This window comes from Trichosurus vulpecula, chromosome 1 (assembly GCF_011100635.1).
Source record: "Trichosurus vulpecula isolate mTriVul1 chromosome 1, mTriVul1.pri, whole genome shotgun sequence".
Taxonomy (NCBI): Eukaryota; Metazoa; Chordata; class Mammalia; order Diprotodontia; family Phalangeridae; genus Trichosurus; species Trichosurus vulpecula.
Window position 1 is genome coordinate 371,804,629 of NC_050573.1, and position 19,231 is coordinate 371,823,859.

General features: G+C 39.1%; 1 protein-coding gene across 1 annotated transcript in view; it reads left to right on the forward strand.

The window, feature by feature from the left end:
- Positions 1 to 19,231, forward strand: part of LOC118838637 (60S ribosomal protein L15-like) — a 101,416-nt gene that overhangs the window by 19,775 nt on the left and 62,410 nt on the right. The window contains exon 2 of the mRNA XM_036745985.1: positions 730 to 924. Coding sequence (XP_036601880.1) covers positions 730 to 924 — 195 coding nt within the window. The remainder of the gene's footprint in view (positions 1 to 729; positions 925 to 19,231) is intronic.

Below are 19,231 nucleotides of genomic sequence, written 5' to 3' on the forward strand. Positions count from 1 at the left end.
TTGAGAGTTACCAATGCTGCAGTTGCTTTTTTTGTCACCACCTAGTCCCACCACTGGCGCTTCATCCATGTGAGCTCCAGGCCAGCCTCATGTCATAAATGACATCCTAATTTGTCTTGGACTGAAAGAATGTCTCATTCTGATCTTTTGCAGGCTCTGCCACTCCAACATTTGATTTGAGATGTTATTTTAAAGTTGTTTTGAGGAGAATGTTGAGAGAGCTCAGCTAATAGCTTTCTCTATAGTGCCATCTTGGCTCTACTCTGGGAAGTTAACTATCTTATTAATGACTTCAGTTCTATGTCTTATCTTTAACCTGGCTTAAGCCAGACAATGTTCTCTATTCAAATGGAGAAGTCACTGTATAGGGCAACATATTTGATATGGCATTATGGTACAGAGCAAGGTATTACTAGTACCTTATACTTTAACAAGGATAAGTATCAAAAATTTTTTTTCACCTAAGAATAAGTTTTGGTAATTAGGAAGATAGGCTAGAACCAAATTGGATAACTTATTTTTTAGGAATATCAATTTGAAGACGGTCTGGAGAGAAAAGACCAGTAAGAATAATTAGAATAGCAATATACAACTCAAGTAGAAATAGAGGTAGGGGGTGTATAAAGGTACTTGTAGGCATAAATTGACTTAGCAAAACACATATAAACATTATCTATGTTCTATTGTGTTTTTATTCATTTTGTTAAATATTTCCCAATTGCATTTTAGTCTGGTTCAGCTGCTGAAGAATGTTGCCCCAAAGTATTTAACACCTCTGAACTACGAGAGTATTGCAACAGTCCAAATGGAAGGTGATGAGGACTTCCACCAGGGTGATTATGATGTTAGTAGAGACAAAGGTTTTAGTGTGGGAGATCTTGAAGAGAAGGAACTGACAGAGCTTGACAAGATATTGGATATGGGGTATGAGTGAGGGTAAGGAGCTGAGAATGAGACCTAATTTGTAAGCTTGGGTATCTAGAAGAATGGCAGTGCTCACAGCAAACATAAAGAAATTAGGGGAAAGAGTGTTTTCTGAAGAGTAAAATAATGAGATTTTTTTGTTTTTTAGACATGTTGAGCTTGAGATGTCTATGGGACATCCAGCGAGAGATATCAAGCAGATAGTTAAAGATGCGGGATTGAATTTCTAAGGAAACATGTGGGTTGGAGTTATAGATTGGATAGTCAGCTTCATAGAAATGATAGTTGAATCCATGGGAGCTGATGAGATCACCATGAGTGACAGTGTGGATTTGAAATGTTACATGCATTTTCAGAGATCATTGTATTCTTAGTTTTACTTAACTGTTTTACTTTGTTTGAGGAGAACTTTCACTAAGAGGGAGTACTCTGTAAATGTTTGTAAAAACAAAAACATCAATTCAACTTTTTTAAAAAAGAGAATGATAATGTAAAGAGAAATGGAGAACTCTCAGGACATACTCCTGGAGTCCAGCTACACTTAGGGATCTGGATCACAAACCTGAAAAGAAGAAAGAAGATGAATATGTCAGGTAGGAAGAGGACCACTAGAAACAGGCTTGGGTACAGAAAGATGTCAATTGAAGCTCATGTAGAGGAAATTTTCTGGAGGAAATAGAACTCAAGTTGGATCTTAAAGAATGGGTCAGATATGTGTAGACAAAGAAGTAGAAGGATCACTTTCCAAGAACAGGAGGAGAACACCATGAGCAAGGGCAATAATATTATGTAATGACATTAATTGTATTTTATCTTTTCATGTATCCTTCTCCACTAGATTGTAAGATTCATGAGGACAGAGACTCTGTTTCAACTATTCAGACTGTACAAATGAATTCCAGATACTCTCCAAGTTTTCAGAGGGCTTCCATAATTCCTCCCTTCCCTCTTACCACCCCCCATTTTTCCAATGGAAATTAAATACTTATTTCCAGCTGTTCTTATTAGAGCTTTCTGCAGCATTGTCACTGAACTGTTTGGTTTCCTCATTTTCTTTTTGCATGGCCCAATAATGATAAATTGTTTTACCTAACACCTAGACCAGTGCTCTGAACATAGAAGGTATTTAGTTAATAATTGTTGAACTGGATTAAGGGCACAGAATGAGAAATGACCGTGACTTGGGGGAGGGAGAGGATGAGAGAATTAGCTGGTCTTTTAAGATCCTCCTTCTGCAGAGATTTTGAAATGAACAACTTTTTAGAAATTTCATGGAATCAATGCAAGAAAAAAGTGTTAATGTTGTATAGCTACTTCAAGGCACTTAAACAAATAATTTTAATGAAGACCCAAGAATAAAATATCAGTAGAAATCATAATAAAGGAGTGGTACAGTTTTCAGGTCTAGGAAACTTTTGATCTATTTAGGATATACATCTTTCAATTTACTGGTGTTTCCTTCAGGGACAAACCAATCCCTAATTAAGTAAAATAATTAGCCAATGTTTAAAAATACTTTGAAAAGGAAAGTCACCAAAAAGAAAAAGCCTATCAGCAAAGGGCCTTATTATTTCAGCTCTATCTCCTCATTTTTGTAGCAAGAAATGGGAAAATTAATTCTTATCACTGATCAGAAATTACAGCTTCCAGAATAATGAATTTAAATGGCAACAAGGAAAATCCATTTGAAGTGGCTTAGCCATTTGTTTTAACTTGTTCATTTGCCTGTTTATATTTCTACCATTGAATGATTTGAGGCTAGCATGTGAAGACCAAAGAAATGAAGCTACTTTTAAAAAGACGGCAATATGTTATCATGGCTCAGGCATTAAGTCTCAGTTCAGTAACAAAAATGCTTGGGTAAACTGCTTTGTGATTTAATGAAGGCTACTATCAGTAACATTTTCCTCACTCCTAGGCACAATATTCTTAAGAGGTTACAAACTACACCATATTCAAAGGAAGACACCAAGATGATGAAGAGTTTTAGAAAACATTTCATGGGGTGAATTGAGAAACATAGCTTTCAGGGCCAGAGAAGTGATAATCCCCCTGTACTTGGCTCTGGTCAGAACATATCTGGGAAATGATGTTCAGTTAAGGTCCCACAGTTTAGGAGGAAGATTGAGACTGTACAATATACAGAGGAGGGAAACCAGAATGGCAAAGAATGTTGAGTCCTTGATATATGACCAGCTGAAGGAATTTTGACATATTGTCAAAATGGGGGTATCTGGTGGAAGAGGGATTAGTCATGTTCTGTTTAGCCTCAGAGGGCAGTACTAGAAACAGCGAAATCCTGGAAGTGTTCTAATAGCTTTGATAGCTACCTTCCAAGGAGAGGTTCTTATATAGAAGGTGAGCTTCTGTAGCTGACCTCTAAAATCCTGTTAACTAAGAAAGCCTATGATTCTAAGTCCCTTTAGTGTCTTCCCACTTTTTTCCTTGATTTCTCTAGTGTTCTCCCTCTTCTGCTCTCTAGATGACCAGAGCTTTCATGCTTCCATCTGGATATATGAAGTGCCCTCCTTTCATTCTCCACTCAAAATTATTTCTCCTGTATTGTAATCCTTAATAAAACTTTTATTACCTTTAGGTTGATACCATCTAGTCTGTGTTGGGTATTAGGAGGCAAATAGTTGTGATTAAAGTGATTCATGATAAGGTGTAAATGAGGCTTAACTTTCTCAACTTATTTGTATTTTAGAAAAAAAGATCTTGTTGACTTGATTAAATCTTTAAATGGCTACTTTAATTCACTACTCTGACTGACACTGACTTCTTTTCCCACTTTCTCACACTTCCTCTCCCCAGGACATAACCTAGAAAGATTTTGTTGTTGTTCAGTCAAGTCATGTTTGACTCTTCATGACCCTATTTGGGGTTTTCTTGGCAGAGATATTAGAGTGGTTTGCCATGTCCTTCTCCAGTTCATTTTACAGATGAGGAACTGAGGCAAATAAGGTTAAGTGACTTACCCAGGGTGACACAGCTGGTAAGTCTGAGGCCAGATTTGAACTTAGGAAGATGAGTCTTCCTGGTTCCAGACCTGGCACTCTATCCATTGAACCACTTGGTCAGCAGCTTTCTGAAAAGTTTTTGACCTCCTGAAACAGAACATTGGTGTATTCTTTAAAATTCATTATTCATTGTTATCTGTTAATGCTGTTAATGTACAAGATACTGTGTTAGCTATTAGAGACAAACATATGATTAGGTTCTTACAAGTATCTTTTGATATTAGCATACTTGGTGTAATGCTTCATTGGTATCAGTCTTTGATTTTCTATTAATACTTAGCTATCAGATACCTGGAGTAGTTTACCTATCTTCCTTCTAGCTGTTTCACCAATAATGATGCATTGAATCTATGTAAATTATACTGGTTAGATTCTTTGACATCTCTCTTCTCAGAAATTCATATCTTCTGAGAGCTATAGGTAAACAAGTTTGGCTATGTTGACTCAAGTGTTAAACATAAGCAAGTCAAACATCTGATTGATAATAACCTTGTTGTGGTTAACCAGAATTATGGTTAGAAAACAGGTTTTTTTTTTCCTCAGGTGGAGGGGAAGGGTATGAAATTAACTTTAAAAAACCTATCTGAACTAACTAGTTAGGGTGATGAAACCAATGTGTTTATGGAAGCATAAACTAAGATGAAACTGCACCATTATGTCCATGGGGATAGCAAAAATTATCAGTTCCTCATTTTGAAGTTTGAGTCTTTAATGAGACATTATTAGACTTAGAGTACGAATGAAGCTTATTTGCCCCCAGTGCCAATTAACAAATCTTTATCGATCACCTAATATGTGGCAAGGCACTGTGACAAGGCCGGTGAGGGATACAAAAAAGTTTGAGACACCATCCTTTCCTTTAAAGAGTTTGTAGTCTAGTTGCATAGACAAAACTTAACATGAATAGATAACTTAGCATGAGGACGAGCCTTAAAGGACAGGAAATATTTGCATAGGTGGTGAAGAGGTGAGAGGACATTCTAGGCCTAGAGAATAGCATAAATCAAGGAATGCAGGTGAGAATGCAATTTTTTGGTCCAGATAAATAATTTAGACTGGCTGGAACATAACAGTTTGTGCTGAGGAATAATAGCAGGTAAATTTGGAGAATTAAGGTGCTAGATGGTGAAGGCAGCACTCAGCTAAAGAGTGTACAGCCTGGCAAAGTGAGAAGACGGCTGCAGGAACGGAGCTCAGATCTTGGCTCTGCCAAATGTATAACTTTGCACAGTTGCCTAGAGTCTATAGACTTCTACAACCTATACAAACTATAAAATCAATCCATCAATCAACATTTATTAGGCACCTACTATACGCCAGGCACAATGCTAAGTGCTGGGGATATAAAAAGAGGCAAAAGACAGTCCCTGCTCTTAAGGAGCTTACAATCCAATAGGGGAGATGCAAACATGCAAATGTATCTAGACAAATCAAGCTACATAGAGGATAAATAGGAACTAATTAAAAGGAAAAGTACTCAAATTAATGAGGGTTGGGAAAGGCTTCCTGCAGAAGATGGGATTTTAGTTGGTACTTAAAGAAAGCCAGGGAGGAGAGCACTCCAGGTATGAGGGACAGCTAGAAAAAAAAAAACCACCAGAGCTGAGATATGCAGTGTTTTGTTTGTGGATCAGCCAGGGGGCCAGTTGTCACTGGATGGAAGCATATGTGTTGGGGAGTAAGGTGTAAGAAGACTGGGAAGGTAGGAAGGGCTTAGGTTATGTCTGCTTTGAATGCCAAATATATAGTATTTTACATTTGATCCTAGAGGCACTTGGGGTTTATTGAATAGGTGGATGCCATGATCAGGTTTGTTTTGGGAAAGTCTCTTTAGCAGTTGAATGGAGAATGAATTGTAGTAGGGAGATCATTGAGGCAGGAAGACCCACCAACAGGTTATTGAAATAATCAAGGTGTGAGGGAGATAAGAGCCTGCACTAGAGTTTTGGCAGTGTCAGAGGAGAGGAGGGGGCATGCTGTTGAGTTTGTCCTTCATTTTTGAGGAGGACCATGACAACAGGAAAAAATGATGACATGACTTGCTGTTGACTTTGATTTGAGTGAGGGAGGGCTATGCAAGGTCACCAGTATCTTTCTCTTCCAGAGCCATCTGGATCCAGTGACCTGATATTCATCAGGATGACTGGAGATGACCCAGGATGCATTGAGAGACCCTGGCCCTTTTAGACTAAGGCCTTTTCAGGTTCTCACTTAGAGTGAGGTAATGCCACCCATTCAGTGAATAGGCCTCTTTAAGAAGTCAGTCAAGGGATGGCCCCTTTAATCAGAAGAAAAAAAAAATCAAACTGGGAGGTAAAGACCTTCAAGGTTGCTAGTCAAAAGAGAAACAGTTACCATTGACATTCACTCTGAACCAGGAGGGCCCAAAATATAGCCATTAAGTGGAGCTTGGGCAGGTACCTATGGTGGTCCAATCTATGAACTTCAGACTGTAGAGATGTTGCAAAGGTGAAATTGACAGGCCTTGGCAACAGCATGGATGTGGGGGCTGAGAGATAGTGAGAAATACAGGATGACTCCTAGTACCTGAGGGAGCAGAAGGATATTGTTGGCCTCTATAGTAAAGGTAAGATAGGACACAGGGAAGGCTTAGGGAGAAAGACAAGGAGTTCTGTTTTGGACATATCAAACTCAAGATATCTCTAGTTTGAGGTGTCAGAAAAGCAGTTGGAGATGAGAGTTTGGAGGTCAGAAGAGAGACTGGGGTAGGAAAGGTAGATTTGAGAAATGATTAGTGTAGAAATGGTAATTAGATGATCTCTGAGGGTCAGTCCTAGGAGAGCATGGGACCTAAGGCAAATCATTGAATTTACCCTATACTATATACACATAGGCAGACACAGGCACACACACACACAAATAGAGGAACATTTTAGTATTGGTAAAATCTGATTAAAATAAATGTCAAAGGGAATTTTGAAGGCGAGCAGCATCTATAAAAGGTCAGCTGAAGGAGTCTATGTGGAGAATGGTGTTGTTTCTAGACAGTTAACCTTATTCCTGTCTTGTTGTGTTGGTGCCTATGGGTGCAGGTGATACACTGATTGTGTAATACTGATACAACTCACTTCTCCAACTCTCCTTTCCAACTGAAATGTCTGCAGACTTAAGAGACCTGGAGCTGCCAGCAGTGCAAAGCTATCAGCCATGTAGATAGTTCTATCCAGCACCAAATGATTCAAACCCATGAACTGTTTCAGCACAAAAGGAAATGGGGATGGGCTGAAGACAAGATTAAGCTATAATCATTGAAAAGTTTCCTTCATAGAAAACCTCCCCGATCACTTGCAGGGTTCTATTCTACCTGAGATGCCCTGGCCGATATTAAACAATATGAGATTAAGCACTTGTCAGGAGAACTAATGAGTTTTGGATTGATTTCTGTCTTCAGCAATGCTACCAAGATTTTTGACAGCTATGATTTATTGGGTATTCATTGGCTCTGTTCATGACTGGAGCTGTTTATTTTGGTTGATGGACAAGGTTTCTAATGTTCCCAGTGGGATATGCCAATGACCAACAGGATGGCCGTTTCTCAATCTCTCTCGCTGTCTGGGGCATGTCTCTTATAAATTTGTAATCAAGATCTCCAGAAACTAATGAGGGCAGACTGGCTTGGAAATTGTTTTGGTGACATTTGACCGGTGGAATGCTCCCTGAAAATATATATGCCTGCTGCTACTTCAGCTGGTTAATGATCAGCTTTGTAAGGTTAGTGCATTTGTTGAGGATTTTGTTTTATACCCATGTACAATAATAACAGTTCACATCTTTTTGCAGCATTTTAAAGTTGAAGCACAACACATTTTTTATAACAACTCTAAGGAGGCATTGAGACTCACTGATTCAAAGGACCTCAGAGTTCATAGGGCCAGGCTTCAAATCCCACTTTTAGTACTTAGTATGTGCAAACCACTTGGGCAAATCACTTTCCCATACTGGGACTTGTTTTCCCCATCTGTAAAAAGGAAGTTGGACTAGATAGCCTCTGAGGTCCTTTCTAGTTCTAGATCCATAATCCTATGATCTCTGTGAGTATTCCCAATTTTATTTTATACATTTTTACAGATGAGGAAACTGAGGCTCAAATAAGTTAAATGACTTGCTCAGGGTCATACTACTACCAATATAGATCAGAGCTGGGGATTCAGCCCAGGTCTTCTGACTCCAGTGTCAGTGACCTTTCCACTAGTGTCAGCTTTGAACAGAGTGAGCAGCAGAAGTTCTGTGGTACCATGGACTTGAGCCTAAGTTAGAGGAAGTTATCTCACGCTCCTCACTGGCCTCTGCCCCAAGGCTCCTCTTTAGAGCCAGACCCCAGAACCTGGCGCACTGGTGCCTCACTGGGTTCTTCACTGCTGTTGAATTCTACTAGTTTTCATTGGTTTCCTAATAACCAACAGTCCAGCTTCTGTCATAGAAGACTAAAAGTTTTCCTTCCTCCTTTTGCTTTCCCTGCACACTCTTAAAGACTTTCAATGTTGAAGGTTTATAACCAAGTGCTATAGCAGAATCACACAAGGGGCTAGGGCTATAATCCAACTTCAGAAGCAGGACATTTGTAAGTTATAAAGGTTTTTGATGGTTTAATCCTGGTCCTAAGTAACAACTCTAGGCCATGGAAACTACTCTTCTTTAGTGGCCTCTTACCTGCTCTTCCTTTTGCTAAACTTTTCCTTGATTATATGAAACTTTTAATTCTCTTGCTGTGCACTTACATTTAGAGTGAATGAGCATTATAGGGAGAATATAAACTCCTTGAGGGGCAAGGACTGTTTCATTTGTTTTTGTTTATTTGTTTTGTATCCCCAGCTCCTGTTACATTATCAGGCATATATCAGGTGCTTAATTAATGCTTATTTAATTGATTTTTCTGGAGCTTAAAAGATGTATATTTTATAAAAGTAATAATAAAGAAGGTTGTTTGATGCACCCCCTTCCTACTCCCTCCCACTCCCCCCTTAGCAGTGTGGTGTGCCTAGGCAACTGTCTGTCTTGCTTAAACCTAGGCCAGCTAAGACAGGTCTTTGAAAAGTGATCTACTAATATTCTACCTTCTATCCTTCATTGTTAATTCGTAGGGACATTTACTGTTCCAATTGCTTAACTAGGCATCAAAAACTGATGGTTGTTTCAGATTTCTTTCCCTTATCCTGTTGTTTCTCTCCAGGCAAGAGACATCTTGATCCATTTCAGCCACCCCCTTGAGCTCAGGCTGATATGACTATTCTTCCATTTTCATTTTTTTCTTTCTCCCTGTAATGGGGGGAAAACAATTTTATTCATTCAAGACAACTGTTGTAGATCCAAATAAGCCATAGGATCTGAGGCTTGGAGAGAAGCAATTCACTTAAAGCCTTCTTTCAAAACCCAACGGCACCCAAAAGAGCAGCTAGCATTATTTGGTGTTCACAGTGTTGCTTGCTTTTAAAAAGAAGCGTCATAATTTAATTTTTAAAGATATGTGTAGGGGTAGTGGTGACAACAACAATTTACAGCTGAGTCTGACCTTACATGCAGGCAGAAGAGGAGGCTTTCTAAGAGATTTGATTTCAGGACTCTGGGATGGTTCCTCTGCCCCTCTCTCATTCCACTGTTAGACATAAAGCTTAGAATGCTAATATACTTAGAGAGTAGTAAGGTGCAGTGGAAAGAATACAGGATTTGAAGTCAGAAAAGCTGGATTTGAGTCCTGATTCTGCCAGTTACTATTGATATGACTTCAAGAAAGTCACAAAATTGCTCTAGGGCTCAACTTCCTCATCTGTAAAATGGGCATAATAATATCCGTTGTGCCTATATCACATGATTGCTATTAGGGCAATTGAGATGATTTATGTGCAACACTTTATAACCTATATACTTTTTTAAGGATCTATGATTTCACAAGGGTAGGCATTCCTTATCCTGATGCAGACAACAGCCTCTCCCTGTCCTGGTAGGTAGTCCTTGAGACTTGCTGAAACCAGAGAAATTCATCATCCCGAAGCCAATCTGCTAATGGGCATCTCTAAACTTAGATAGGCTGTCACTGGAAGAAAAAGGCTCATAATCTATCACTGAGCCAAATTGAAAGCCTCTCTGCTTTGGTAGGACCTGGAAGAGCCTGCACTCATTTCATCATTAGAGTCTTGGAGATCTCAAGGTCACCTCTGGGCTGCAATGAGGCATCCAAGGAGGGTTTTAGCAGACGGATGTGTATAACATAAATGTTGCTATCTCCCATTAGAACGTAAGCTCCTTGAGGACAGAGATTGTTTCACTTTTTTTCTTTATATCCCCAGCACTTAGGCCGTAGAAGGCACTTATTAATTGCTTACCCTATTAGTTGATTATTAATATAATTTTTCTTTTTTTATATTAAGTGCACAATGAAATACAAGGGACTAATATTAGAAGCTTTGAATAAAATAAGTTTTTAATGATGGGCTTGGGGAGGGAGAAAATAGAGAGTAGGAAAGTTCTGAACATCTAAAAGGGAGGCTGAATTGATAATGAATTTATGAAATTATGAAATGGGAGCAGAAACACCCAATTCTTTGGGTACTCTCAGGGAAAGACTAAGACTGGCAGTGGGAAATGGGGTGATAATCAGAGACAAATGGTAAAAGGGATACAGAGGCAGATGATGTGGGGACAGGAGATGGGAATTGCGAAGGAAGGCAGGCAGCATGGGGAAGCAGCAGAGTATCATTCACATAACCATAGATTAATGTTGGTAGCATGGACCCAGATGGAGGTGAGAGAGTACTGGGTGTATATGTGTGAGGGGGGAGAGTTTGAGATACAGTTTTTTTGGGGGAAACAGACCAACTTACTATCTATGCAATTTTGGGGTTACCTCATTAACATATCCCAATCATATCAAATTTGTTGACAAAACTTTAAATTTAACATGTCCACATCATCTCAAAATTATCAGCACCATTTGATGTTCTGCTGGGCTTACTGCAGAAGTCTGGAACTTGTCTGAGATTTACATATCATAGGACCAGAAGGTCCTTACAGCAGTGCTTGGATGGCTTCCACTGATTCAGCACATACCACCAGGATATTAATTTTGGTTAATAGAGGATATAGTTTGTAAATTTGCTCCTTTGATCTTTGGGATGGTTTGTACATGACTTCTAGGTTCCCCTTTGTAATCATATTTCCTGCTACTTCCTGTTTATAATGGTTACTTATAAACTTACTATACTGACTAGAAGGAAGGGTGGGATGGTCAGGGGGACCAGAACAAGACACAATTTTAACACAGAGGCTGAGTACACTATGGAAGGGAAAAAGGAACAGGGAAAGGGGAGATCTTATTTTGAGGAAAATAAATATCATTTACTTCTTCATTTTGCTCAGGTCTGGTCCCTGACATAAATCTAGACTTTGGACACTTACAGCTCTTTGGTTCTAGCCAGACTTCCTGGAAGGTACCTACTTCACAAAGTCCAAAATCTCAGAGTTGGAAGGTCCCTCAATCATTATCCAGTTCCACGTGTACCTGCATAGGAATCCTCATGACTGCAGCCTTAACCAATGGTCATCCAGCCTCTGCTTAAACTCTTGTGATGAAAGGGGATCCACTGCTCACCCAAGCAGCTTATTTTACTTTTGGACAGCTTTAATTGTTACCACGCTTTTCCTTATGTTCGTATTAAATGTACCATCTCACCTTCACCTGCTGCTTCTATTTTGCCCTGAGAAGGCAAGAAGAACTTGAAATATTTGAAATCAAATGCTTGAAATACTTCACCTCTTTCTCCCTTATGTTCTTCCTCTTGCTCTTCTTCTTCTTCATCCTCTTCTTCCTCTTTCTCCTCACATCTCTCATACTTTTTACAGGTCATCTTCCATACTTGGAATGCCCACTTTTTCCTATGACCAAATGACACCATTTTTCATCCAACTCCACTAGGGTTTCCTGTGACTGTAAAGTAACTTTACTGTTACATATTAATTAGCTCCAATTCAATGCAGTGTCCTTTCTTCACACAAATGGATAGTTTCATAGAGTTATGTTTTGCAAAGACAATAGTTTTGCAAGTGGCTTTATCATTGATATGAAGGAAGTAAAACAACAACCTAAAGGTTGGCAATCTTTGGGAAGTGGTGTGCCAATGACAGCAGAGAAGGTTGAAACTATTACATGGCCTTTAACTCAGCAATACCACTAACTGCAAAGAGGCCAAAGACAGAGAAAAGGCCCATGTGTACAAAGATGTTTATAACCACACTTTTTGTGGTATCAAAGGCTTGAAATAATGGGCATTCATCAACTGGGGAATAATGGAACAAATTGTGTTATGTTAATGTACTGAGATAGTACTTTTCTATACAAAGTGATAAATATGAAGGATTCAGAAAAACCTGGGAAGATTTGTATAAACTCATCTAAAGTAACATGGGGAGATTTAGGAGAAAATTTACATAATTGCCACAATAATTGACAGGAAGACAAGTCTGAAAGACTTTATAGCTCTGATCAGTGCAGTATCCAACTATAACTTCTAAAGGTTGCTGATGATGTGGATTTCCTGCCACTTGGCAGGTTGGTAATGGGTGAGTTGTGAAGAATGAGATATATATTATCAGACATGGCCAATGTGTTAATAATTTTGGCTTAAGTATACCAATTGGTTACAAGGGAGGGTTTTTGGTGGGAGGGAGGGGAATTGTGGTTAGTGGATGGTGAAAGAGATGCAAAAAAGGGTTAAAATTTTTTTAAAATATACAAAAGAAAGCAAAAAAAAAAGTTCAGGAAAAACCCACCACCAACAGGATGTTTCTTAACTTGTTAAATTCAGTACACACTTAAAAAAACCAAGCTGTAAAAACATGAAAGTTAATAGTTTCACACAAAAGCATCCTTTTTGGATTGGACCTATGATGTCATTGGTGTCCTGAGCCTCCATTTAGTCTTCTACTAATATAGATTGTCACCTTCTCCCCCCTCTCTCCACAACTGATAGTCTTAGAGAGTTGCCTGGGGGCATAGAGAAGTTAAGCAACTTACCCAGGGTCACACAGCAAATATGTGCTAAAGGTAAGATAGAGAAGCAGGATAGAAAGAGAGTTAATCTCAAGTCAGAAAGTCAATTTTAAAAGATATTTTAAAAAGACAGAAGGAATAAATATGTTTAGTCTAAAGAAGAGAGGGCTCAGGAAGGATATGCTATTTGCCCTCAGATATCTGAAAGGCTGTCATGTGGAAAAGACATTATTTTATTTTGTATTGTTCCACAGGGCATAAGTAGAACTCATAGCAGGAAGTAACAGAGAGGTAGATTTCACATTAATAAAGGAGGAGGGGGTAACTTCCTTACAATGATAACTTTCCAAAAGTGGAATGGTCCTCACGAACAGTGAAGTCCCTTTCACTATAAGCAGAGGCTGAATGACTACCTGATGGGGATTTCACAGAGGATATTCATGCTTCAGGTAAAGGTAAGAGGAAGGAGAAGGGGAAAAGCATTTATTAATCACCTAATATATGCCAGAAATTGTGCTATATGATTCCCATTTTAAATAGTATTTTATTTTTCCAATTACATGTAAAGATGATTTTAAACATTCATTTAAAAAAAATTGAGTTCCAATTTTTTTTCCCTCCTCTTGTCTTCTTTCCCCTCCCTAAAATGTCATGTAATCATTTCCCCGATGCCTTGGTCCTCTTCAAAAATGAAGGACAAATAAGACCGAGCTGCCTTAATGGGGACCCAGCTAGTTGGGTAACTCAGCTCCCCTCTCCTCCTCTCCAAAGAAAGGTAAATTTTGATGGCCAGAAGCTGCCCACTTAACTTAGGGTTAACTGGCCAGATTTTTTCCTTCCTTCCTTCCTTCCTTCCTTCCTTCCTTCCTTCCTTCCTTCCTTCCTTCCTTCCTTCCTTCCTTCCTCCCTTCCTCCCTCCCTCTCTCTCTCTCTCTCTCTCTCTCTCTCTCTCTCCTTCTTTCTTCCTTCCTTCCTTCCTTCCTTCCTTTCTTTCCTTCTTTTGTCTTTCATGAAACCTTAAATTGAGTTCAGTCTGAAGCTCATAGATTGGACTACAATAGATCCCTGCCCAAGTTCCACTTAATGACTACATTTTGGGCCCTCCTGGCTTACAGTGAATGTCAATGGTAACTATTTCTCTTTGGAACAGCAACCCTGAGGGTCTTCCCCTCCCAGCTTGATGTTTTTTCTAATTAAAGGTGCTATCCCTTGACTTGCTTCTTAAAGAGGCCTGTTCATGGAATGGACGTTACTTCACTCTAAGTGAGTACATGAAAAGGCCTTAGCCTAAAAGGGCCAGGGCCAGGCCATTGCATCCTGGGCCATCTCCAGTCATCCTGATGAATATCTAGTCACTGGATCCAGATGGCTCTGGAGGAGAAAGTGAGGCTGGTGACTTTGCATAGTCCTCCCTCATTCAAATCAAAGTCAACTGCAAGTCATGTCATCATTCCCTGATGTCATGGTCCTCTTTGAAAATGAAGGACAAAGACAAGCAATTTGAAGGTTATATACAAGCAATCACGTAAAACGTATTTCCACATTAGTCATGTTGTGAAAGAAGAAGCAGACTAAATGGGGGGGGGGGGACCCACGGGAAAAAATAAAGTGAAAACAGTATGCTTCTATCTGCATTTAGCCTGTATCAATCCTTTGTCTGGATGTATATAGCATTTTCCATCATGAGTCCTTTGGAACTGTCTTAGATCATTGTATTGCTGAGAAGAGAAAAGTTATTCATAGTTGATCATTATGTCACATTATTGTTACTGTGTACAATGTTCTCCTGGTTCTGCTTACTTTACTTTACATCAGCTCTTGTTAAGTCTTTCCAGGTTTTTCTGAAATCTGTCTGCTCCTCATTTCTTATAGCATAATAGTATTCCATTACATTCATATACCACAACTTGTTCAGCCATTCGCCAGTTGAAGGACATCCCCTCAATTTCTAGCTCTTTGCAACCACTAAAAGAACTGCTATAAATATTTTTGTACATGTAGGTCCTTTCCCCCTTTTTATGATATCTTTGGGATACAGACCTAGTTGTGGTACCGATGGACCAAAGGGTATGTACAGTTTGATTACCCTTTGGGTGTAATTTCAAATTGCTCTCCAGAATGATTGGATCACTTCACAACTCTACCAACATAGTGTCCCAATTTTCCTGCACCCTCTCCAACATTGATTGTTTTCCATTACTGTCTTTATTAGGCAATCTGATAGGTCTGAGGTGGTACCTCAGAACTGTTTTAATTTGCATTTCTCTAATCAATAGTGATTTAGAGCATTTTTTTCATATGAGTATAGATGATTTTAATTTCTTCTTCTGAAAACTGCCTGTTCATATCTCTAGCTAGGAGTGGGGAACCTGTAGCCTAGAGGTCTTTGACTATTTATATGATTCCCATTTTAAAGTTAAGGAAACTGAATATTCAGTGGTTAAATGACTTACCTGAGTCACACAGCTAGTAAATAACTAAGGCTACATTTGAATACAGGTCTCCCTGACTCTAGGCCTAGCACTTTATCCACTGTGCCACCCAGATGCCTCTAAATAAAATTAAAGTTTGTTCTTGATAGCATCTCAAGTCTCTTCCAAATCTAAGTCTATAATTCTGTGATTTAATGTTTTCAACACTTTTTTTTTTTTCTGATGAGAAGGATAAATGATTACCAGCTCCCTATTGTATTGAGAAGATTCCATTTTCACCACTGAATCTCCAAAGGTGAAGTGAACACTCTGGTCACTGACTCAGCAGAGTAGATAAATAGGACCAGGAAATATCCCACAGGCCAATTAGAATTTCACTCCCCTGCCTCCTCTTCCAGCATGGAAAAACTGCCCACATGCATGGGATAGATTATCAGATCACATGAAAAAGGCCAGGGGGGGGGAGGGGAAGGGGAGGGGAAGTCACAGCTTAGAGCAAAGCCCTGAGGGGAAGGAAACTAAATCAGGCTGAGTTTTTATGAGAGGGAGATCTAAGTAGGGAGGGTCACTAAGACTTTTTCCCAAAGCATGAAATTAAGAGGATACCAACAAGTCCAAGGGCATGATTCTTCATATCAATGGGTCCATCCTTAGCTCACCCACTGGACCCATTTGTTAGCAGCACAGAAACCTTTGGGGTCCCAAGGTAGATTTTCTCCCCCTAGGTTGCATCTAGAGGAAGCTTCTCAAATGGGACATCCACTTGTCCCAGGCTCCCAAACTCCTAGTTCCTGTTCTAAGATGTTATGCTGCCCCAACGTAGTCAGGTCTTAACTAGAACACCAAAGTGAAAAAGTCCATGTAGCTAGAAGCGGGGATGGGGTGGGGGGGTGGGGTGGGGTGGGGAGCGATAATTTCAACATCATTTCTATCTTTACTTGTATTCATGAATTTATTTTTGAGATAGGTGTGCTTATACAGGCCAATCAATCTCGAAGCTAGAAGCATGATCAATGAATGTGCTTGGGTTTCTCATAGCTCCCTTTAGGGTGGGTGGCAGGAAGACAAATGTAGTTTATTTTCTCATGCTCAGCAGCTTGTTTGCATAAAACACAGGCAGGAGAATGCATGGGAAGGAAAATGTTAAGTGGGGCAGAATATGTTAAAATAGGTCAAGGGAGAAAATGAAATTTTATTTGTCTCAGAAAAATGCTTCCAAAATTAGGCCTCCTTCAGATCACAAGACTAATAATATAAACATTTTTCATGGCAAATAATAAGATACTGAACATTCTGCCATGTTAGATAAGAACCTAATTAAAATCTAGGCCTACTACTGAGCAACATATGTGCTTTATTGCTATTTAGTGTGTGGGGTATTTAAATTGTCTTCCTTTAACCAGGGATGACCCCTGCAAAAACAGTGAAGAGGGCAAATATTGTCATCAGTGACCTTAAATTTCCCTTGCAACATTCCTATTCCCTTTTTCAGCTGCCCATTGCCATCATGCCAACCAGATTTTTTTTTTCTGAAATAAAAGGAATTTGATACACAATTCACAGGAAGATGTTGCTACTTTTCTATATTGGAATTTCAGAAATTTCCTAGTCCCCCTACAGTAACAACATATAATAACCTCCTCCTGTAGCTATGGATAAGGACAGAGTTCTGACTCAGTAAGTACCACTTGCCTCCCCCATATGCCAGGAGGTGAAGAAGAAAGACTTTTTCCTCTCCATACCCACAAGGTTAAGATGCTAATGTTCTCTCAGTCTTTAAGGTGACAGAAGTACATTCAGTCTTATTCTTTTTTTGTTTGTTTCCAAGCTACTATGTTCTCTTTTCTGATAAGGTTGAAGGACTGATTGGACAAGGGCACATTGTAGACTCAGCATCTTCATTATAGCCGTCCAACTAGTGAGATGAGGATTTTTCTGAACTCATTAAGAAGATAACCTATACACCTGTAGAGAAACCAGTCAGATGAAATATAACCTTCTACCTATAAAATGTTTTCTATAAAGCTCATTATCCATCCTCAGGCCCTTAGTTTCTTAGGCTATATAGAGAAATGGCATTAATTATAACAATAGTAATAAAAGTTTACATTTATATAGCACTTTAAGGTTTGTGTATATTATTCATCTATCTATCTATCTATCTGTCTATCTACCTGAGAGAGAAGGAGTTATTATTATCCCTACTTCACAAATGAGGAAACTGAGTTAGAAAAAGGTTTAAACTACTTTTCCATGTCACACAGTTTGAAGTAGGATTTGCCATGATTTTTTTCATATCAGAGCCTAGAGAAATAAACAGCCATGGACTAGCCTGTCCCAGATTAATCTGGGAATAGAAAATGAGAACATAAGCCAGAAACTTCACCAGATATTCTTGAGCCCAAGATGTAATGACAGCTTCTTGGGAGTGTTGGAGAGGCGATTTGTGGTCAAATATATGTCGGTCTCATATCAATGTGGTATGGTAGAAAGGGTGCTGACTCTCCAATCAGAGGTCTTAGGTTCAAATCCCAGGTGATGATCACTGTTTGTGTGACTTTGAGCAGAAGTATCTTAGCTTCCATAGGCCTCAGTTTCTTGTCCATAAAATGAGTCTCCTTCAAGATTCCTTCTAGAATTAGATCTATGATGCTATGATCCTTTTCAACTCATAGTTTCTAAAATTCTGCTTTTCCTGACTCCTTTTGAGGAACGATACCAGCCAACAACTGGGACCTGGCTTAAGAGGCAGATGAGGACTGATGAAGAGTTTACCTGCTTCTTAGGACCAGGAAAACATAGATGGGACCCTATGTGGGGGGAGATTTAAACAGAATTTAGGAACGTGCATCTCCTAACAGAGATCCACAGAGAGGAACATACATCTCCTAACTAATCCCTATCTTTTTGGAGATTGACTGTGGGGTTAATTTATCTGGGTTCTCTCAGGGCCCCACTTTTATGGATATTTAATATTTTCCTGAATTCACTAGTATGAACTGTGGACCTCTCTTTCTACAGCCTTTTGTCAAGAAACACTTTTTTCAGCTTATTCAGAAAGATAATTGTACACACCTAAAAATACTGTCACACCAGTGAGCTAAACTCTACCTTTGGCCATCATTTGGACCTTTCCCAGTCCTCTGGCAGCATCTTCTGTCTATATTTAGCATCTATATCTATATTCTATCTACACCTTTGTATTTTTTTTCATGGAGAACTTTAGTAAAGATAAATAATCTGTCAGACAATCAATTAGCATCTATTTAAAAACCACTTTAACTCTGGGTTAAGGACTGAAGGAGATACAAAGAAGATTAAACCAAAAACTCTGCCCTCAAGGAGTTCATAATCTAGAAGGGAAGAAATGACATACCTATGTTATTTGCTAAGAACATTCTATTAAGAAATGCTCAATTGGCTAATACAGATGATAAATATAAGGAAGGGAAATCATATGAACAAAGACATGGAAAAACATCTCTTCTACCTTTTCCTTTAATTCCTCTGTCCTGAATTCCTTAGGTCCAACATCTTCCCTACGCCAATAAGCGACTTCATTCATCATCAGTGTTTACTCCCTTGCCTTTCCAATTCCATTTGTGCTCTCACCTGCGTGTACATTACCTGTAATGCTTGGATGCTTTCTCACTCCCGCCTCATTCTATTATCAACCTTCACAGGAAATAATAATAGTCTCAATTCTGGGGAATAAAAATGATAGACAATTTCTTTCCCCATGTTAGGGACCTGCCTCCTTAGTTATCTCTTGTCGTATTCTGGTTCTTGGTAGATACTGTGTTCCTTTTTAGCTTTTGGAATAGGATGTGTGATAACCTGATTCACAATTT